This window comes from Gadus macrocephalus, chromosome 20 (assembly GCF_031168955.1).
Source record: "Gadus macrocephalus chromosome 20, ASM3116895v1".
In the NCBI taxonomy this organism is placed as follows: domain Eukaryota; kingdom Metazoa; phylum Chordata; class Actinopteri; order Gadiformes; family Gadidae; genus Gadus; species Gadus macrocephalus.
The window spans coordinates 12,053,453-12,075,916 of NC_082401.1; the positions used below are offsets into that span (position 1 = coordinate 12,053,453).

A 22,464-nucleotide genomic window follows, 5' to 3' on the forward strand; every position below is an offset into this window, starting at 1 on the left:
CCCCCCCCGGGAGACACCCGTTACCATGGCATCGTTACCAGTGTCATCAGCAGCAGCCTCTGCGAGAATCCAATGAGTAGCCTTCCATTGTCACCCGAACTCTGACCACCCCCCCAGTAGCCAATCAGATCAGCCGTACAGAACATGGTCGCCTGTCTGTGATGGTCCATCCATGTGTTATGTGTGTGTGTTTGAGCCAATGGGGAGGCGTGTGATGTAAAGTGTGTCGATGTCCACAGGAGAAGGAGGTGCGGAGACAGCAGGCCGTGGTACTGAAGCACCAGGTAGGAGACACACCTGTAGCCCCCAGGTAGAGACACACCTGTACCCCCAGGTAGAGACACACCTGTACCCCCAGGTAGAGACACACCTGTACCCCCAGGTAGAGACACACCCGTACCCCCAGGTAGAGACACACCTGTACCCCCAGGTAGAGACACACCTGTAGCCCCCAGGTAGAGACACACCTGTACCCCCAGGTAGAGACACACCTGTACCCCCAGGTAGAGACACACCTGTAGCCCCCAGGTAGAGACACACCTGTACCCCCAGGTAGAGACACACCTGTACCCCCAGGTAGAGACACACCTGTACCCCCAGGTAGAGACACACCTGTACCCCCAGGTAGAGACACACCCGTACCCCCAGGTAGAGACACACCCGTACCCCCAGGTAGAGACACACCTGTAGCCCCCAGGTAGAGACACACCTGTACCCCCAGGTAGAGACACACCTGTACCCCCAGGTAGAGACACACCTGTACCCCCAGGTAGAGACACACCTGTACCCCCAGGTAGAGACACACCTGTACCCCCAGGTAGAGACACACCTGTAGCCCCCAGGTAGAGACACACCTGTAGCCCCCAGGTAGAGACACACCTGTAGCCCCCAGGTAGAGACACACCTGTACCCCCAGGTAGGAGACACACCTGTAGCCCCCAGGTAGAGACACACCTGTAGCCCCCAGGTAGAGACACACCTGTACCCCCAGGTAGAGACACACCTGTACCCCCCAAGTAGAGAGACACTCCTGTAGCCCCCAGGTAGAGACACACCTGTAGGGGCCCAGTGGGGGGGCTGAATGGGGCTGATAGGACCCTGAGGAGCTCTCCTAGTCTTCTTCTTCAGCCTTTATTCTTCACCCCAGACCAGGGCAGCTGTGCTGGGGGGTTTAGGTATTTTGTCTTTCTCTCACTTGAATTTCACCTTTGGTCTCATTCTCTCCTCTGTTATTCTTTGACCTCTCTTTCTGCCAGGAGTTGGAGAGGCATAGACTAGATATGGTATGGGTATGGTGTTTCTCCCTTCATCTTCATCGCTGCATGCTGTCACCAGTGGTGGCCATCATAGCATCACACCTAGCCTAGCGCTGGCATCAATGGTGGTCATCATAGCATCACACCTAGCCTAGCGCTGGCATCAATCATGGTCATCATAGCATCACACCTAGCCTAGCGATGGCATCAATGGTGGCCATCATAGCATCACACCTAGCCTAGCGCTGGCCTCAATGGTGCTCATCCTAGCATCACACCTAGCCTAGCGCTGACATCGCCTTCCACCGTTCTGCATGGCTTAATCTTACACACACACACGCATGCACGCACATGTACACACACATGTACACACATATGTGCACACACGCCAACAGTCTCACAAACAGTATCTTGGAGATCATCCCTCACCTGGTTGACTGCAGCCCCGGACCCAAGAGGACCAACTGGCGACCATGTGTTGCTGTTTGGGATTCACTGAGCTCTCTCTTCTCACAGCTCTGTTCAGCTCATTAGAGCTGAACCTCACTAGACCCCCCCCCCTGAACCTCACTAGACCCCCCCCCCCCTGAACCTCACTAGACCCCCCCCCCCCTGAACCTCACTAGACCCCCCCCCCGAACCTCACTAGACCCCCCCCCTGAACCTCACTAGACCCCCCCCCTGAACCTCACTAGACCCCCCCCCCCCTGAACCTCACTAGACCCCCCCCTGAACCTCACTAGACCCCCCCCCCCCCCCTGAACCTCACTAGACCCCCCCCCCCCTGAACCTCACTAGACGCATGCGCGCGTGCGCGTACGCGTGTGTGTGTGTGCGTGTCTCAGCTCCGTCTCACTGAGCTGCTCTGTGTGTGTGTGTGTGTGTGTGTGTGTGTGTGTGTGTGTGTGTGTGTGTGTGTGTGTGTGTGTGTGTGTGTGTGTGTGTGTGTGTGTGTGTGTGTGTGTGTGTGTGTGTGTGCGCGCGCGTTGTCTCAGCACTGTCCTCTCTTTCTCCCCAGGAGAGGGAGAGACGCAGGCAGCATCTCATGCTCATGAAGGCGTTGGAGGCTCGCAAGAAAGTGGAGGTGAGTCGGTCCTCCGAGCCAGCAGGGGGCAGGCTCTACCATGCCCCTCTTTGTAAAGGTAGATCAACCTTTATGGTTCAGCAAACCAAGCTGCTGTGGTAATGTTCCAATTATTTCTAGGGAAGTCCTTAAGACTCAAATTGTGCAAATTGGGAAGACCATAATCCTCTACTCAAGACCCTTGCACACGCAGACACACGCACACACGCTCACACACACATGCACACGCTGTGTTGACTGTGCCGGCTGCAGGAGCGGGAGCGTGTGAAGCAGGAGAAGAAGGATGAGAAGCGTCTGAACAAGGAGAGGAGGCTGGAGCTGAAGAGACTGGAGCTGGAGAAGGCCAAGGAGCTGAAGAAGCCCAACGAGGACATGTGCCTCTCCGACCATAAGGTAGTAGACTGTAACAGACCATAAGGTAGTAGACTGTAACAGACCATAAGGTAGTAGACTGTAACAGACCATAAGGTAGTAGACTGTAACAGACCATAAGGTAGTAGACTGTAACAGACCATAAGGTAGTAGACTGTAACAGACCATAAGGTAGTAGACTGTAACAGACCATAAGGTAGTAGACTGTCTAACAGACAATAAGGTAGTAGACTGTCTAACAGACCATAAGGTAGTATACTCTGTGCCTGTAGTCCTAGATTCTATGTTCATCACTCAGAAAAGCAGTGTTGATATGACCTCAGATCTGTTTCCAGTTCTAGTTCCTCACATGCGTCCCCTACTGATAGTCCACCTCTTCACTAGTGCAGACGGTTGTCTGTAGAGGCCTTCTTCTGTAACAGCAGCATGCTGTGGTGGACCTCTGAAACATACAGGTCCACATACTGCCACCCAGTGGTCAGAGATGGAAAGACTTCAGCCATGTCAGCCATGTCCTATTAAGTACATATCCATGGATGAGTCATTCAGGATTTCCTGAGAATATCACCCATTGAATGTGATCTCGTGATTAAAATACATCGTATAAAATCCCCTTATAGGGTTAGGGTCATCTATATAATTAGTTAGACCTTATATTCCTAATATTCCTAATGTATTTGATGAATTATTAATTAATGTTGAATATTGAATCTAAAGATTCCTCCTGGAGCTGTCCTGTCTCCCCTAACCTCTCCCCCCCCCCCCCCCCCCAGAGCCTCCCGGGGCTGTCTCGTCTCCCCTAACCTCTCCCCCCCCCCAGAGCCTCCTGGAGCTGTCCCGTCTCCCCTAACCTCTCCCCCCCCCCCCCCCCCCCCCAGAGCCTCCCGGAGCTGTCTCGTCTCCCCTAACCTCTCCCCCCCCCCCCAGAGCCTCCCGGGGCTGTCCCGTCTCCCCTAACCTCTCCCCCCCCCCCCTAGAGCCTCCCGGAGCTGTCTCGTCTCCCCGGCCTGCCCCCTCCCGGCGCCGGCCCCTCCGACCTCCTGATGGTGGTTCAGTTCCTGCACAGCTTCTCCGGGGTGCTGGGGCTGGACGGGCCCCCCCCGTCCCCCCGCCTGCTGAGGGAGGGGCTCCTGAACCGGGCCCCCGCCGCCGCCCGCGTCTCCGCCCTCCTGGTCAGCCTCCTGGCGGCCGCCGTGCGCGACCCGGGGCTCCCGGCCGGCCACAGGGTGAGGCCGCGCACCCTGACACGCGCACTCTGACACGCGCACCCTGACACGCGCACCCTGACACGCGCACCCTGACACGCGCACCCTGACACGTGCACCCTGACACGCGCACCCTGACACGCGCACTATGACACATGCACTCGTCTACTTTGGAGCATGCACTCCTAACATGCGCACTATAAATGGTGTATTGGTGATTCAACATGTGAAACGTGTTCATCCATGACCACGACCCCCCCAGACCAAGACCCTGCTGGGGGAGCCCCTGGGCAGCGTGCGGCTGACGGGGGACAGTGTGTCGGAGGTCCTGCAGATGTTCCTGGAGGCCCACGGGGAGCAGCCGGAGCTGGCCCTCCGCCTCAGGACCACACCCTTCAGGGCGCTGCACCCCGCCCACAAGGCCACCCTGCTGGCCGCGCTGGTCAACGAGCTCTGCTGCAGCAAGGCCGTGGTCAGGTGGGCGCACCCACGCACGCACGCACACATGCATTCAGGCACACACACCCACACTCTCACACACACACTCATTCACCCTCACACATACTCACTCACTGACGTGGTGTTATGACGACACAGAGCTCCTGTCCGGTCTGGGTCTGGCTAACGGTGTGGCCGTCCTTGCCTCCGTTCTCAGTGAGATCGACAGAACCATCGACTCCATGACCGGCCTGAGGAAGGACAAGTGGCGCATCGAAGGACGGCTGCGCAAGTGAGTCTGGGCGGCTAACGACCTGTAGGACCTAACGACCTGTAGGACCTAACGACCTGTAGGACCTAACGACCTGTAGGCCCTAATGACCGAACGACCTGTAGGACCTAACGACCTGTAGGACCTAACGACCTGTAGGACCTAACGACCCGTAGGAGCTAACGACCTGTAGGAGCTAACGACCTAACGACCTGTAGGAGCTAACGACCTGTAGGAGCTAACAACCTGTAGGAGCTAACGACCTCTAGGCCCTAACGACCTAACAACCTGTAGGACCTAACGACCTGTAGGACCTAACGACCTGTAGGACCTAATGACCTGTAGGAGCTAACAACCTGTAGGAGCTAACAACCTGTAGGAGCTAACGACCTGTAGGACCTAACGACCTCTATCTAGGATCTAGTCCATCTGTCCCCCATGATGTCACTTCCCACTCATGATGTCACTTCCCACTCATGATGTCACTTCCCCCAGGCTGCGGAGCGCCCACGCCCGGCTGACGGGCAGGAAGGAGGGGGAGGGGCCGGCGGCAGGGGAGGGGGAGGGGCCGGGGGAGGGGCCAGCGGCGGGGGGGGCGGCCGCCGGACGGAGACCCAGGAGGAGAGAAGGAGACAGCGAGGAGGAAGAGGAGGACGACGACGACAGCGAGGAGCAGGGAGATGAGGAGGAGGACGAAGAGGAGGAGAGCAGAGGAGGAGGAGGAGGAGGGAGGAAGGGGAGGAGGCTCTGTGAGGAAGAGGTGGGTTCACCTTTAAGGAGATGCTCCTCTCCCCCACAGTGAGCTCCCTTCAGACAGGGAGGTGTGAGTGAAGATTTTTTCCTATGAAATGGGAAACAACTATAATTAATATTATGCAAATTAGCGTAGCGAACGTGCTCTCCTACGTCCCGCGCAGCATCGGCGTGTCGGCACCAGAGGAAGAGCCTTCTACTGTTTTCATTCACGTTGGAAAATGTGACGCTTTTGTCGAAAACAGGACGACCTACACATTCAGATCGTGTAGTTAATCCATATTCTAGAACTAGGCCTCAAAGCTAGAGCTAGGGGGAGCAATGGGACAGGGCCTAAGGCTTGCTCCCTCATGTAGAGTGATGTTCCCTAAGGCCTGTTCCCTAAGGCTTGTTCCCTAGTGTAGAGTGATGTTCCCTAAGGCCTGTTCCCTTATGTAGAGTGATGTTACCTAAGGAGTGTTCCCTAATGCTTGTTCCCTAAGGCGTGTTCCCTAATGCTTGTTCCCTTGTTCCCTAAGGCTTGTTCCCTAAGGCTTGTTCCCTAAGGCGTGTTCCCTAATGCTTGTTCCCTTGTTCCCTAAGGCTTGTTCCCTAAAGCGTGTTCCCTTGTTCCCTTGTTCCCTCCTCCCTCAGGACGTCAGCCTCCTGTCAGCCACTGTGGAGGAGCTGGAGAAGCAGATTGAGAAGTTATCCAAAGTAAGACTGTTAATGTTGCTGCTTCACTCAGTCATAGTCCTCCTCACTCTGTCACCTCTGCTCCATCCTAAGCCCTAACCCAGCCCCGCCTGTCTCCGTAGCAACAGAGTCAGATCCGGAGGAAGCTGTTTGACTCCTCCCACTCGCTGCGCTCCACGCCCTACGGCCAGGACCGCTACTGCCGCCGCTACTGGCTGCTGCCCCCCTGCGGAGGGCTGCTGCTGGAGGCCCCGGGGCCCGCAGACGGTACTGGGGGCCTGCTGGGGCTACTGGGGGGTGCTATGGTGGAGACCTCAGGCTACCGGCTCTACTGGGGCTACTGGGTGTGGTCCACAATGTTGGTCTGGTCCAGGTTGTCGTGTTATTATATAGTGTGTGTGTGTGTGTGTGTGTGTGTGTGTGTGTGTGTGTGTGTGTGTGTGTGTGTCTCAGGGTGTGTGGAGCTGAACGAGGAGGGAGAGAGAGGGTCCAGCCTTCAGGGGTTAAAGGTGAAGGAGGAGGAGGAGCCAGCCATCAGCCCCGCCCCTCCGGATCTCCTGCAGGCCCCGCCCCCCCAGAACCTCTTCCTGCTGAAGCCGTCCTCCCTCTCCAAGCTCAGCACGCTGCTGGAGGCCGGAGACCCCCCGGGGGTCCTGGCGGGGGTCCCGTCAGAACCTGGGACCCGCGCCCCTGTAGGACGCCCCCCGGGGGTCCCGTTGGACCCCCCGGCGGAGCAGCTGCTCAGGGCCCTGACGGAGCGCGGCGCCCAGTGGTTCAGCCTGCTGCCCCGCTCCGCCTGCGACCACGCCTCCGTCACCTCCAGCAGCCCCCGGGACGCCTCGCCGCCCTGCCTCTCCCCCCAGCCCCCTGCCCTCACAGACCCCCCCCAGCCCCCCGCCCTCACAGACCCCCCCCAGCCCCCCGCCCTCACTGACCCCCCTGGGGCCAGCAGCCTGCAGCTCTCTGCCCTCCAGGTGGGTGGTTTCTGGTGGTTCTGATGGTTCTGGTGGTTCGGAGGGTTCTGGTGGTTGTGATGGTTCTGGTTGTTCGGGTGGTTCTGGTGGCTCTGGTGGCTCTGGTGGTTCTGGTGTTAGTGTGTTAATGTAGTCTTTAATCTGCTTGTTAAGGAGGCTTCAGAAGTCTGTACATGAACCTCAGACAGGGAACGTAGCACATAACTACCATCGAATGACCTCGCACATGTTAACTAGTATCTAATGCCCTGCAGTCGGTTGCACCAGCAGAACGTAAAAGCCGATCATAAGTTTGGGTGTAAAGTCTGCCTTAACCCTACGCTCAACGTAGCTAGTGTCAAACTAAAGGTGTTCTAAATTTTGGTTGCACCACCATAACTTAAGTTGTAACGTTACTAGTAGTGCATAAATTGTACCAGTGTCGCTTTTAATGACGTGTAGATCATTTCAAGCCAATCATTGACAGCTTACAATCTAAACAGGAAATACCGGCAAGTTTCCACCTTATCTGAGTGAAGACGCGTTAGCACCCAAATGAGAGGGTTAGGGTTAGGGTTAGGTATTAACCCTAACCCTAACCAGCTAGCGCGCAAAAGTAAAAGTGAAACCGAGAGTGGTACGAGAGACAGAACGAGAGCAAGGCAGACATTACGAGAGCGAAACAGCCATCTCTTTCCCAACAATCCCCTCTGTGCACGAACCCTTACATATGGTAATTAGGGCTGGCCCGAATTATTTGAATATTCGAATACTCGTTCAGAAAATTAGTATTCAAAGCTTAAATCAGTATTCGGAGCTTCCTTTGCGTACGTGACGTTACCAGAGCGAGGGAGGCAAACTATAAGCGTCAGCGACACCAAGCAGAGAAGCGAGAGAGGTGGAGGAAGAATAGATATCTTGTAGCGGGATCTCGGAGGAAAAGTAATACTTAGGGAAATGCTAACCTTAGCTTAGTTGTTTGTTTACGTTCGCTGTACAGCGCCGCGCCAATCAACTGTGACTGGCTTGTTGCAGAGCGTGAGCGTCTTGGGAATACCCGGTCAATATAATGGATATAATATGGACACATAAGACAATCAATATTCAGTATTTGTCATGGATTTATTTTACAAATTCCCTGAAAAGATGCACGTTCCAGGATGAATGGAAAAGCTCCCGTAAGGGCTGAGATGGCAGAGGACAGCTGATTTGGAACGGAGCAACAGCTGTTCGCTTTCACGGGGAAAAAATAAGGAACTTCAACCTACTTAGGCATACTAATTAACGTTCAAAAACTATAAAATCTTCAACAAAATATGCAGATACTGTCAAAATCGGTTCCATGGAGTATATAGGGATTATTAATGTTGTTTTTTATGGTGTTTTTTTCTGGAACGAGTATTCGAATATTCGCTCGGAAAAAGAGTATTCGAAGCCTGAAAAATGGCATTCGGGCCAGCCCTAATGGTGATTAAACATTAAAACACCTGCGGCTTATAGTGCAGTGCGGCTTATATATGTACACATCATTCAATTTAGCTGCTGCGGGTTATACTCCGGTGCACCTTATAGTGCGGAAAATACGGTAGTACAGTAACCAGTATGAGACCTGGTCATTACCAGTACAGTAACCAGTATGTGACCTGGTCATTACCAGTACAGTAACCAGTATGAGACCTGGTCATTACCAGTACAGTAACCAGTATGAGACTTGGTCATTACCAGTACAGTAACCAGTATGAGACCTGGTCATTACCAGTACAGTAACCAGTATGAGACCTGGTCATTACCAGTATAGTAACCAGTATGTGACCTGGTCCTTACCAGTACAGTAACCAGTGTGATCTCTCCCCAGGGGGGCGGGGCCTACGCAGGGCTGCCTTTCTTCCCGCCCTTCGGGCCCCTCCCCCCCCTGCTGGCGCTGGCCTATCAGCAGCAGTACGAGGTCGGCGGGACCAGCAACCCCTTCCTGGTCCACGCCCCCCCGGCCCAGACCTCCAATCTGACCCTGCCCAAACCCCCCGCCACCACCGCCCCGGAGACCACCAGGACGCTGGACTACCCGGAGCCCAGAGCCATCCCCGAGGGTAAGGCCGTGGCCACGCCGACCATGGAGGGGAGAGGGAGGTCCACCCAGGACACAGCCCGTGGCGGGCAGGCAGGGAGTCCAGCCAGGAGTGAGCTGCAGTAGTGGAGCCGGGAGATGGCGACCACTTGGACCAGGTTCTGAGCTCCTTCCTTTCTGGGGGAGGGCCGGATCCTGCGGATGTTGTAGAGGGCAGATGTGCAGGATGGGGTCACCGCGCTGATGTTCGCGGAGCAGCATAACTGATTGACCAGTACCACACTGAGGTTTCTGGCAGTTGGTGAAGGACATACAGCAAAGCTCTCGACAGTGACCAATAGGTCCATGCGAGGGTAATCTTTTCCCTGGCATTAGGAGGAGCTCAGTCTTGTTGAGGTTAAGCTTCAATTGATGGGCAATCGTCCGAGTGCTGATGTCTGCCGGACATTCAGAGATGTGTCTTGCAATCAGGCTGTTGTCAGTGGAAGGGTAAGAGGAACAGCTGATTGTCGTCAGCGTAGCAGTGATCACATAGGAAAAACTGTGTGATGTGATAACAGAGCCCAGGGTTCGGTTATATAGGGAGAACAGAAGGGGCTCCAGTACAGAGCCTTGAGGGACACCAGTGTCGAGAGTGCAGGGTTTGGACAAGGAGCCATTCCATGTGACCTGATAGGCGATTCGTCAGGTAGGATGTTGACCAGGATAGCGCAGAGTCAGCGAGGCCGAGTTTGGCGAGAGAGGCAAGGAGGATCTGGTGGTTGACGGTGTCGAACACTACGGATCGGTCGGGGAGAAGGAGAAGCGAGGCTCTGGCAGCACGGAGGGACTCAGTCACCACAAGGAGAGCTTTCTCAAAGTGCAGTCTTGAAGCCTGACTGATGGGGGTGAAGCAGGTTGTTGTGTGAGAGATAGGGGGACAGTTGGTTAGGGATGGCACGTTCCAATGTTTTAGAACGGTATGAAAGGAGAGATAGGCTTGATATCAGTGACAAGGGTCGGTTTCTAGAGGAGCGGCTTGATTCTGGCCGTCTAGAAGGACGCTGGAACAAGGGGGGCAGGTGGTGGCGTGCTTAGACCTAACTATTGTTGATCGTTAGAGGAGAGAGGGATCAAGTGGGTGAAACCAGAGGTGGGGATAGGGTGAGGGAGGATGGTGGCAGGAGTAAAGGAGGAGCTGATGTCCTTCCCATTCTGTGTGCGTGTGTGTGTGTGTGTGTGTGTGTGTGTGTGTGTGTGTGTGTGTGTGTGTGTGTGTGTGTGTGTGTGTGTGTGTGTGTGTGTGTGTGTGTGTGTGTGTGTGTGTGTGTGTAGACATGGCGTGGGGCTGGTGGAGGGTGCGGGGCGTGGAGGAGCTGCGGGGGGTCGTGGCTGCGCTGCACAGCCGGGGGGTCCGAGAGAGGAGTCTGCAGAAACAGATCCAGAAGAACATGGAGTACCTGAGCCTAGCCTGGACCGGGACCTCGGAGGGTACGGCTCACCTGTGGAACCTCACCTGGAGAACCACACCTGTATAACCTCACCTATTGAACACCACCTAACCTGTATAAACACACCTGGAGAACCACACCTGAAGAACCTCCCCTCACCTGTAGAACCTCACCTGTAGAACCACACCTCACCTGTGGAAACACACCTGTAGAACCACACCTCACCTGTGGAAACACACCTGTAGAACCACACCTGTATAACCACACCACACCTGTGGAATCACACCTATAAAACCACAACTCACCTCTAGGACCACACCTGTAGAACCTCACAGCACCTGTAGAACTACACCCTACCTGTGGAAACACACCTGGAGAACCACACACCTGTAGAACGACACCTTACCTGTGGAAACACACCTGTAGAACTACACCTTACCTGTGGAACCTCAACTCACTGCGTGTGTGTGTGTGTGTGTGTGTGTGTGTGTGTGTGTGTGTGTGTGTGTGTGTGTGTGTGTGTGTGTGTGTGTGTGTGTGTGTGTGTGTGTGTGTGTGTGGGGGGGGGGGGTCCCTCAGAGGCGTGGCCCCTGGAGGAGCAGGCGCTGGGCGGGGGGGAGCAATGGTGTGTGGAGCAGCAGGCCATGGAGGTGGACCTCAGCCTGCTGCAGCAGGTGGAGCACCTGGAGAGGAAGGTGTTCTCAGGGGGCCTGCAGAGCAAGGTCAGCAGCTCTATAGAGCTACACCTCCATAGAGCTACACCTCCATAGAGCTACACCTCCGTAGAGCTACACCTCTGTAGAGCTACGCCTCTATAGACCTACACCTCTATAGACCTACACCTCTATAGAGCTACACCTCTATAGAGCTACACCTCCATAGAGCTACACCTCTATAGACCTACGCCTCTCTATAGAGCTACACCTCTATAGAGCTACACCTCCATAGAGCTACACCTCCGTAGAGCTACACCTCTATAGAGCTACGCCTCTATAGACCTACACCTCTATAGAGCTACACCTCTATAGACCTACGCCTCTCTATAGAGCTACACCTCTGCAGATCTACGCCTCTCTATAGAGCTACACCTCCATAGAGCTACACCTCTATAGAGCTACACCTCTATAGAGCTACACCTCTATAGATCTACACCTCTATAGATCTACACCTCTCTATAGATCTAAACCTCTCTATAGATCTGCACATCTTTCTATAGGGGGATTATTTGTTAATCATCACGGCGGATGCGCTCGCAGAATGATGGCAAAAATAAAAATAAATTGACAGGTTGCCATGGTTATCTCTGTGTGGTTAATTCGCAGTTGCGGTGTTAAAGGTTGGGTATGGAATTCGCTTTTTTGGCAATTTTTGCAAAATTACTTGAAATCCTCATAACCCACTTACAGCCACTGAGTTAGTACTGACATGAAAATTAAACAAGTCAATCATCTGTGGAATGGGCAGGGCTCGAAAAACTCCAGCCAATGATTTCCAGAGCCACCGAGTTGCATTGGACAGTAAGTACGTCAATCAAACGGTCGTACTGCACTACCCCTCCCCCGCGCGCGACCCCTTCGTGCACGTACTCAAACCTCGTGACCCAGAGCAAGCTTCTGTTTGTTGTTATCCTGCGGTAGCTACTGGAGCTAGCTAACTAGCAAATGACTCGCTCTTGCGCATCTGTGTTCGCTCGTGCATGATTGCGCGTCCATGTACTTGGAATGGGTGGAGTCAGAGTCAGCGTTGAAGGAGAGGGGGTAGGACCATTTGAGTTGTGTGTTTTCAAAATCTGCTGGCATTTCGCAAATCCCATACCCAACCTTTAATTAGCGATTTTGTCAGATTACATTAGCTGTATTCCAAAACGCGGTTATATGTTATAGACCCTATAGTATCTGTGGTATAAAGGCTGTGACGAATTTCAAATTATAAATTAGACAGTTGCGATTCCCATTGAAACTAATGGCGCGGTGAATATTCTTAAAAACGAGAGCTGGCAAATTGTGAAAAATGAATTAAACTGTAATCAGACGACGCAGTTATATGCTATAGACCCTAGAGTATCTGTGATATAAAAGCTAGGGCGAATTTCGAATAATAAATATGTACAATCATAGCGTTAGCTCTCTGGCTCATAGCTCAGCGGACTAAAATACCTCCCGTGTGTGTGTGTGTGTGTGTTTGTAGGGATGGCGACCCCCTGCGGTCCAGTCTGGGCGGGGGGACCTGGTCTACCACGAGCACCGAGGCGGTGTGGCGAGGAGGGCCGACAACCCGCTGGACATAGCAGTGCTACGGCTGGGGGAGCTGGAGGCCCACATAGAGAGGAGGTACTGGAGACAGAGAGAGAGAGGAGGTACTGGAGGAGAACTACAGAGAGAGAGGAGGTACTGGAGGAGAACCACTGAGAGAGAGGAGGTACTGGAGACACAGAGAGAGGAGGTACTGGAGACACAGAGAGAGAGGAGGTACTGGAGACACAGAGAGAGAGGAGGTACTGGAGACACAGAGAGAGGAGGTACTGGAGACACAGAGAGAGGAGGTACTGGAGACACAGAGAGAGAGGAGGTACTGGAGACACAGAGAGAGGAGGTACTGGAGACACAGAGAGAGAGGAGGTACTGGAGACACAGAGAGAGAGGAGGTACTGGAGACACAGAGAGAGAGGAGGTACTGAAGACACAGAGAGAGGAGGTACTGGAGACACAGAGAGAGGAGGTACTGGAGACACAGAGAGAGAGGAGGTACTGGAGACACAGAGAGAGGAGTGATGGAGACACAGAGAGAGGAGGTACTGGAGACACAGAGAGAGGAGGTACTGGAGACACAGAGAGAGAGGAGGTACTGGAGACACAGAGAGAGGAGTGATGGAGACACAGAGAGAGGAGGTACTGGAGACACAGAGAGAGGAGGTACTGGAGACACAGAGAGAGAGGAGGTACTGGAGACACAGAGAGAGAGGAGGTACTGGAGACACAGAGAGAGGAGGTACTGGAGACACAGAGAGAGAGGAGGTACTGGAGACAGAGAGAGGAGGTACTGGAGGAGAACCACTGAGAGAGAGGAGGTACTGGAGACACAGAGAGAGGAGGTACTGGAGACACAGAGAGAGGAGGTACTGGAGACACAGAGAGAGGAGGTACTGGAGACACAGAGAGAGGAGGTACTGGAGACACAGAGAGAGGAGGTACTGGAGGAGAACCACTGAGAGGAGGTACTGGTACCTAGCACAGCCAGGTATGGTGCGTAATGGAGATTCCAAAGCGCTCTTCTATGGTCAGAACCAAGAGACGTCTTTACACTCCCGGACTCTACACACACTGGTGGTTTCTTTTTGATGTAAATGTGATTAGGTGCTCCGCAGTTCCAGAGGGGGTGCTGGGGGGGGGGCTTGGGTAGAGGTGTTGCTGCGTTGTCTCTACTACAGAGACAATAACACAGCGTTAACATGAGCAGTTCTAACCGGAGAGACGTTGAAATCCGCGAGCTGCTGACCATCATGGGAGAGAAGGTGATGCAGTCTCATTTAACAAAGACGTTGAAAGATGGTGCGATCTACGAGAAAGACCCAGAGGAACGTTCCTGATAAGGCTTTTGTCGGGATAAAAAACAAGTGGTCAGCAATATAAAGACTATGTTGGCGTTTTTGCACTGGTAAATAGTTAATCGCGTTTGTAGCCTACTCAGACATGAACTCATTCTTGCATGCGGGTGTCTTCATTCATAAAAAATTAAAAACATTCAGGAGTATGCAATTTATTCTAAAGAGGTCTAGGTCCGTGCGCAGCCCCGCCTTCTCCATTGAACCAAGAAAGCCCGGTGAAGTTGCTGGGCGTGCCAAGCCGCGAACGAACCGGCTTGGCAGTGTAGAAAGGCCTAAGGAGCGATCGCTGATAGGTCCGTCCTATGCACCGAAAAATATTTAAACAGCATCAAGCTATTCAAATCTCTATTATGCACAGATAATATAACATGTATACACAATAGCATAGTCAGTCATTTGTATTAGGTTAAACAGGGATTTGATTACGTTGATTTAAGGACCACCCACAATGGGTCTGGCCCAACCACAACTGGAGTCCTGGCCCCGTGCCAGAGCCTGCTGTCGTTCCCTGATGAACCATATTCCATCTACCATACCATACCACTGTGTGTGTGTGTGTGTGTGTGTGTGTGTGTGTGTGTGTGTGTGTGTGTGTGTGTGTGTGTGTGTGTGTGTGTGTGTGTGTGCGTCCAGTGAGGAGGCGGCCCCAGGCATGAGGCTGTGGGGGCGGGCCCTGGCCGAGGTGCGTAGCTCCGCCCAGCTCTCCCTCTGCGTCCAGCAGCTGCAGAAGAGCCTGACCTGGGAGGGGGCCATCATGAAGGCTGTGAGACACACACACACACACACACACACACACACACACACACACACACACACACACACCCCCCCCCCCCCCCCCCCCCCTGGGCTCTGACCCGTGTTGTGTGTCTGTTGCGTTGCAGTGCTGCCAGCTGTGCGGCCGAGGGGACAACGAGGATCTGCTGCTGCTGTGTGACGGCTGCGACCGTGGCCTCCACACCTACTGCCTCCGCCCCCGCATCACCGCCATCCCCGAGGGGGACTGGTTCTGCCCCGCCTGCCTCCCACTGGTACTGGTCCAACAGGAGAGGGCCACCTCACCACGGTCACCCATCTTAGATACATCCATTATATTATGTGTATGCTGCATCTATCTACATATTACTGCTCCTGTGTTCCAGGGCAGCACCCTGACCCCTCAGGAGCAGAGCCCAGCTGGGAACGTTGGGGCCGGAGAGACCGGAGAGACCGCCGAGGCCGGAGAGACCGGGGAGACCGGGGTCAGCGGGCCGATCCGTCCCCGGCGGGGGGCTGCCACAGCGGGGGAGGGCTCTGAGGACGAGGCCCCCAGCCCGGCTAGCAGTAGCATCAGCAGCAGCACTAGCGTTAGCACCAGCAGCAGCACTAGCGTTAGCACCAGCAGCAGCACTAGCGTTAGCACCAGCAGCAGCACTAGGAACGGCAGGAAGGAGAGCAGGAAGAGGCGGGCTGAGGAGGACGGCTCAGCAGGAAGCCAGCAGGAAAGCCCCGCCCCCTGGGGCAGGAAGGGCAGGACGGCCAATGACAACAAAGACAACGGGACCACGGACCTGTCCGCATGCAGGTAGGCCTGGGCCGCCTGGACGGTCTCTCCAGGAGACTACTAGAGACCGTCGCTCCTAGAGACTCTACTAGAGACTGTCTCTCCTAGAGACTACTAGAGACCGTCGCTCCTAGAGACTCTACTAGAGACTGTCGCTCCTAGAGACTCTACTAGAGACTGTTTCTCCTAGAGACCCTACTAGAGACTCTCTCCTAGAGACCCTACTAGAGACTGTCTCTCCTAGAGACCCTACTAGAGACCCTACTCGAGACTGTCTCTCCTAGAGACTTTACTAGAGACTGTCTCTCCTAGAGACTGTCTCTTCTAGAGACCCTACTAGAGACTGTCTCTCCTAGAGACTGTCTCTCCTAGAGACCCTACTAGAGACTGTCTCTCCTAGAGACTCTACTAGAGACCGTCTCTCCTAGAGACTGTCTCTCCTAGAGACCCTACTAGAGACCGTCTCTCCTAGAGACTGCCTCCTGTCTCTCCTATGTCCTGTCTCTCCTGGTCCTGTGTGGACGGTCTCCCCCCCTCAGGGTCTCTCTGTTTCCCAGGGTGCTCCTGGGGGAGTTGGAGGCCCATCAGGACGCATGGCCCTTCCTGCTGCCGGTGGACCAGCGGTCGGTCCCGGGCTACAGGAAGGTGATCAGGAGGCCCATGGACCTGAGCACCATCAGAGGGAGGGTCAGCTCCAACCAGTAGGTCCCACCGCCACCCCCATTAGGTCAGACCATCACCCCCAGTAGGTCCCACCGCCACCCCCAGCAGGTCACATCATCACCAACCAGTAGGTCCCACCGCCACCCCCAGTAGGTCACATCATCACCAACCAGTAGGTCCCACCGCCACCCCCAGTAGGTCAGACCATCACCACCCAGTAGGTCCCACCGCCACCCCCATTAGGTCCCACCACCACCCCCAGTAGGTTCCACCATCACCCCCAGTAGGTCCCACCATCACCCCCAGTAGGTCAGACCATCACCACCCAGTAGGTCACACCATCACCCCCAGTAGGTCACACCATCACCCCCAGTAGGTCCCACCACCACCCCCAGTAGGTCCCACCGCCACCCCCATTAGGTCAGACCATCACCGACCAGTAGGTCCCACCATCACCCCCAGTAGGTCAGACCATCACCAACCAGTAGGTCCCACCGCCACCCCCAGTAGGTCACAACGTCACCCCCAGTAGGTCACACGTCACCCCCAGTAGGTCCCCCCGGCCAGTAGGTCCCACCGCCACCCCCAGTAGGTCACACCGTCACCCCCAGTAGGTCCCACCACCACCCCCAGTAGGTCACACCGTCACCCCCAGTAGGTCCCACCATCACCCCCAGTAGGTCACACCGTCACCCCCAGTAGGTCACAACGTCACCCCCAGTAGGTCACACCGTCACCCCCAGTAGGTCACACCGTCACCCCCAGTAGGTCACGTCACCCCCAGTAGGTCACACCGTCACCCCCAGTAGGTCACTCATCCCAGAGAGCAGCAGCTCTCTGCTGCTGGCGGCCTTCTTGTGGCCCTCAGCCCACCTGGTCAACAGATTCCATCCTGAAGCGGTCTGAACATTAAAGCAGCGCTACCTTCATCAGACAGCCCTGCATCACAGGAGGACGTTTAATACCATTCCCTCTCTTATGTATGATGAACACAATCTGGACATGTTCTCTCTGTTCTCAGGTACCCAGACCCTGAGGCCTTCCTCTCTGACCTGGCTCTGGTTCTTGATAACTGATGTCTCTATGTTCTCTCTGTTCTCAGGTACCCAGACCCTGAGGCCTTCCTCTCTGACCTGGCTCTGGTTCTTGATAACTGTGAGCGGTTCAATGAGGACCGCTCTGAGATCGGCCGTGCCGGACTCCGGCTGAGGAGCTTCCTGGAGCGGCGCTGGGCCCAGCTGCTGCAGCAGAGCCTGTAGAACCTCTGGAACCTCCTGGAACCTTCTGGAACCTACTGGAACCTTCTAGAACCTTCTGGAACCTTCTGGAACCTTCTAGAACCTTCTGGAACCTCTGGAACCTTCTGGAACCTCCTGCTCTCCGCCGCTGGCCGGACCGCGCCCCGCCCCCCACCGCTCCGGCCAGCGGACCCCCACGTCTCCCTGGAGATGAACCTCTAGAACCTCCTGAATGTATTTCCTGTTTGGACTATTTATATCCTCTTTTGTTGTGTAAGAAAATGGAGGCGAAGGCGAACGTCACGGAAAACTACAAACAAGATGGAGGCTGAAGTTTTTTGAGCAACAAGACAATAAAAGTGTACAGCTCTCTGGTGCTCAGTGTGAGTGTGAGTGTGAGAGAGAGACTGTTTCTGATACTCTGGTATATATATTAATATTGTGTATTTGCTTCCAGCAGCTTCATAAAGGATGATTCGGTGAACACAAGATACACGCTTTGCATTTTATTTTATGCCAGCGTTGGTAAAATAAAAGGTAATCTTGTTGGACATTTTTTTTAAACATATATAAATACACTCTGGTAACGTGCTAATAAAGTGTGTAGCACATTTACTTAAACCTTGCATACAAACACAGAGTTCGGTATCTAGATTGTCTAAAGTAATATATAAATAAACACAGAGGGGCGGGGCTACTCAGGGAGGAGGAAGTCCTTCAGGCTGGGGGGGCGGGGTCAATGGGGGAGGAGGAAGTCCTTCAGGCTGGGGGGGCGGGGCTACTGGGGAGGAGGAAGACCTTCAGGCTGGGGGGGCGGGGTCAATGGGGGAGGAGGAAGTCCTTCAGGCTGGGGGGCGGGGCTACTGGGGGAGGAGGAATACCTTCAGGCTGGGGGGCGGGGCTACTGGGGGAGGAGGAAGTCCTTCAGGCTGGGGGGGAGGGGCAGCCTGGATGCGCTGGACAGACGGCTCCGCCCCAGACGGCGACGGACGGACAGACGGCAGAACTGAGCCAGCGAGGCGGGACCTGCTCGGGAAACACAAAACATATCGTTAAAAATATCACACATAATGAAATATATATAGGACGTGGGTGAGTGTTTTTGCGTGTGTGCATGTGTGTGCGTGCCTTTGTGTGTGTCTGTGTGTGTGCGTGCGTGTGTGCGTACCCCTGCCCAGCGTGGTCCTCATGGCGGCGGCGGCCAGCTCCAGCGCCGTGTCCCCCTCGGCGTTCCTGGCGCTCCCGTCGGCCCCGTAGGCCATCAGCAGCTCCACCACTGGCCCCGCCCCCGCCGCCACCGCCGCGTGCAGCGGGCTGCTCCCCCCCGCGGCCCCGCTCACCTCCGCTCCTGGGGAGACGTGTTATTATTAATGTTGTTATCCTCATGAATATACATGAGGCCCTGTGTGTATGTCAGTGTGACGTCACATTGACCCACACAAACACACACGTAACAAGCACGCACTCACGAGGTCAGAGTGGAGTCAGTGAGGGGTCAGAGGTCAGCGGGGGAACACCGTGGGGTCAGTGGACAGTGAGGGGTCAGTGGGGGGTCAGAGGTCAGCGGGGGTCACCGAGGGGTCAGAGGTTGTGTGGGGTCAGCGTGCCGTAGAGCCGTACCTGCGAGCAGCAGACTCTCCACGCAGGCCGTGGCCCCCCCCAGGCAGGCGGCGTACAGGGGGGTCCCACGGCCGGGCAGCGCCGCCTCCACGGCGCCCCCGGAGGCCAGGAGCAGCTCCAGACACTCCCTGTGGCCTGAGCACAACAACAACACAACGACACCGTCATAACGCCACAACACAACACAGAGTCACAACACCACAACACAGAGAGTCACAACACCACAACACAGAGTCTCAATAACACAACACAACAACACAACACAGTCACAACACCACGCAACCCCGCCCCCCTCTCTGCTCCCGCCTCCCCGTTGAGGGGGCATTCACGCATTTGTGATAGACAGGCGAGATTGATTCTCCAAACCAATCAGGGAAGACCTTATAGGTGATGGTGTTGAGGTGTTCAGAAGTGACCCCGGAGCGTCTGGATCTAAAGGAGCTGATACATCCCAGCTAACTGTTAGCCCAACGCTAGGCTACTGCTAACAAAGGACCTCAAAGAATAGCTCTAAATCTGAGCTACTGCACCTTTAAGTGAATGGGTCCCGCACGCACAAGCACATAACACACACACGCACAGACGCAGGCACACACACACATAACACACACACACACACACATAACACACACAGGCACACACACACACACACACACATAACAGACACACACACACATAACGAGCCCCCCCTCACCTCTCCCGGCCGCCTCGTGGACCGCCCCTGCCAGCAGCTGATTGGTTGGGACGGCCGGGCCGTGGCCCAATAGCAGTCTGACGCAGGCGGCGCTGCCCCGGCGGCAGGCGTTGAGGAGGGGCGTGGCTCCGTCAGAAGACTCCGCCTCCACCTGGACAGAGACACAGAGTGAGTGTGTGTGCGTGCGTGCATGCGTGCGTGCGTGCGTGCGTGCGTGCGTGCGTGCGTGTGGTTACCGTGGCACCGTGCTCCAGCAGCAGCCGGGTGCAGGGGGCGTGTCCGGCGAGGCAGGCCTCGTGGAGCGCCGTCACGCCGTCCAGAGACCGCAGGTCAGCGGGGAAGCCCTGGGGAGAGGACCTGTCACTCATAGCCCACAGACAGCCCTCCGGGGGACGGCCGGACCGGACCACCGGAGGGGGACCCCAGAGGGGACCCCCAGAGTGGACCGGACCACCAGAGTGGACCCCCAGAGTGGAATGGACCCCCAGAGTGGACCGGACCACCGGAGGGGACCCCCAGAGTGGTCCGGACCCCCAGAGGGGACCGGATCCCCAGAGTGGACCGGACCCCCAGAGGGGACCGGACCCCCAGAGGGGACCTCCAGAGTGGACCTCCAGGGCCTCCTCGGGGCCGGGCCCTCAGACTGGAGGTCCACCGTGCTGCCTGTGTGGCGGCGGAGGTTACCGGTTCCCTACCTGGGTCAGCAGGGTCCTGAGGCTCAGCGGCCGCCCCTGGAACGCTGCGTCGTGCAGCGGGCTCCGGTCCGACCCGGACTCTGAGGGGACGAAGGGACGGGGACAGAGTCACACACCGGCTGAACCAGCTCCAGCTCCCCAGGGGTTCAGGAGGCTCAGGGAGGCCCCAGAGGGGTCTGGAGCCCACAAAGGATCTGCACTAACCACCTCCAAACTACACTAAACAAACTACACACTACACAAACCCCACACTACACTAAACAAACCCCACACTACACTAAACAAACCCCACACTACACTAAACAAACCCCCACACTACACTAAACAAACCCCACACTACACTAAACAAACCATACACTACACTAAACACCTCCATACACTAAACAAACTACACACTACACTAAACAAACCATACACTACACTAAACACCTCCAAACTACACTAAACAAACTACACACTACACTAAACAAACCACACACTACACTAAACAAACTACACCTCCAAACTACACTAAACAAACTACACACTACACTAAACAAACTACACACTACACTAGACCAACTACACACTACACTAAACAAACTACACACTACACTAAACAAACTACACTAGACAAACTACACAAAACCTCCACACTACATTAGACAAACTACACACTACACTAAACAAACCCCACACTGCACTAAACAAACTAGACACTACACTAAACTACACACTACACTAAACAAACTACACACTTAACACCTCCAAACTAGACTAAACAAACCCCACACTACACTAGACCAACTACACACTACACTAGACAAACTACACACAACACTAAACAAACTGGACTACACTAAACAAACCCCACACTACAGTAAATACAAAGGGACTAATGGAGGCTCACTCAAAGACATGCAGGCTGTGTTGCCAGCTCACCTTCTCTATAAACTCTGACCTTAGCGTGACCTTACCAGCCATGAGGGTGTTGCAGGAGAGACCCCCGTAGACCCGGAGGGAGCGCTGGACCCCGACCTGGGGGGCCAGGAGGACTTCTGTGTCAGCCATGTTGACGGAGAGCGTATGTGTCCAGGTGTGTGTATCCAGGTGTTTCTCTCCAGGTGTGTTTCTGTCCAGGTGTGTGTGGGGCAGAGACCCTTGTTGCCCCTCTTATCAAAATCCCCCCCCCCCCTGCCACGCCCACACCTCATGTGCATAACAAAGCAACAGGGGCGCTTTCTCCCCCCTCCCAACTCTCCTCTTCCAGTCCGGCTAGAAGCCGCTAACCCCAAACACCAGAAGATACTGGTTCAAAACCACCAACCTCAAGGTTCTAGTCAGAGTACACTTAGGCCTATAGACCTCTTACTAACTCCTAGTGACCCAGCTGTAGGTAGACCTCTTACTAACTCCTAGTGACCCAGCTGTAGGTAGAGGCCTCTTACCAACTCCTAGTGACCCAGCTGGAGGTAGAGACCTCTTACTAACTAACCCAGCTGTAGGTAGACCTCTTACTAACTCCTAGTGACCCAGCTGTAGGTAGACCTCTTACTAACTCCTAGTAACCCAGCTGTAGGCAGAGACCTCTTACTAACTAACCCAGCTGTAGGTACAGACCTCTTACTAACTCCTAGTAACCAAGCTGTAGGTAGAGACCTCTTACTAACTCCTAGTAACCCAGCTGTAGGTAGAGACCTCTTACTAACTAACCCAGCTGTAGGTAGACCTCTTACTAACTCCTAGTGACCCAGCTGGAGGTAGAGACCTCTCCCCCTGCTGTGAGGCCAGTCTCTTGGGTCCAGGAGGTGCACCAGACCTGAGGTTCAATTTCGCTGAAGGCGTGTATTCAGGACCGTCTGCATTCCACCTCTTTGTCTCTGAGACGCTGCCTTGCTAAAGGGCTGTAGGGCGGGGTCAGGCCTACAC

General features: G+C 55.0%; 2 protein-coding genes across 2 annotated transcripts in view; one reads left to right on the forward strand and one right to left on the reverse strand.

The window, feature by feature from the left end:
* The window catches only part of LOC132448150 (bromodomain adjacent to zinc finger domain protein 2B), a 48,615-nt gene extending 30,577 nt beyond the window's left edge, over positions 1 to 18,038 (forward strand). Inside the window, exons 17-36 of the mRNA XM_060039204.1 lie at positions 240 to 284; positions 1,257 to 1,283; positions 2,275 to 2,340; positions 2,593 to 2,733; positions 3,690 to 3,938; positions 4,180 to 4,394; positions 4,573 to 4,647; positions 5,122 to 5,386; positions 6,013 to 6,075; positions 6,177 to 6,321; positions 6,508 to 7,028; positions 8,863 to 9,094; positions 10,387 to 10,542; positions 11,082 to 11,224; positions 12,690 to 12,832; positions 14,740 to 14,869; positions 14,988 to 15,134; positions 15,246 to 15,667; positions 16,204 to 16,347; positions 17,412 to 18,038. Of these exons, the coding sequence (XP_059895187.1) occupies positions 240 to 284; positions 1,257 to 1,283; positions 2,275 to 2,340; positions 2,593 to 2,733; positions 3,690 to 3,938; positions 4,180 to 4,394; positions 4,573 to 4,647; positions 5,122 to 5,386; positions 6,013 to 6,075; positions 6,177 to 6,321; positions 6,508 to 7,028; positions 8,863 to 9,094; positions 10,387 to 10,542; positions 11,082 to 11,224; positions 12,690 to 12,832; positions 14,740 to 14,869; positions 14,988 to 15,134; positions 15,246 to 15,667; positions 16,204 to 16,347; positions 17,412 to 17,568 (3,486 nt within the window). The 3' untranslated portion in view covers positions 17,569 to 18,038. The remainder of the gene's footprint in view (positions 1 to 239; positions 285 to 1,256; positions 1,284 to 2,274; positions 2,341 to 2,592; positions 2,734 to 3,689; positions 3,939 to 4,179; positions 4,395 to 4,572; positions 4,648 to 5,121; positions 5,387 to 6,012; positions 6,076 to 6,176; positions 6,322 to 6,507; positions 7,029 to 8,862; positions 9,095 to 10,386; positions 10,543 to 11,081; positions 11,225 to 12,689; positions 12,833 to 14,739; positions 14,870 to 14,987; positions 15,135 to 15,245; positions 15,668 to 16,203; positions 16,348 to 17,411) is intronic.
* Positions 18,039 to 18,443: 405 nt separating this feature from the next.
* Positions 18,444 to 21,606, reverse strand: asb11 (ankyrin repeat and SOCS box containing 11). The gene is made up of 8 exons (XM_060040481.1): positions 21,478 to 21,606; positions 20,557 to 20,655; positions 20,098 to 20,205; positions 19,862 to 20,012; positions 19,122 to 19,302; positions 18,998 to 19,011; positions 18,716 to 18,895; positions 18,444 to 18,573 (listed from the first exon to the last, which is right to left on the reverse strand). Exons 1-8 carry the CDS (start codon positions 21,604 to 21,606, stop codon positions 18,449 to 18,451), a joined length of 987 nt encoding a protein of 328 aa, XP_059896464.1. The 3' UTR covers positions 18,444 to 18,448.
* Positions 21,607 to 22,464: the final 858 nt, after the last annotated feature.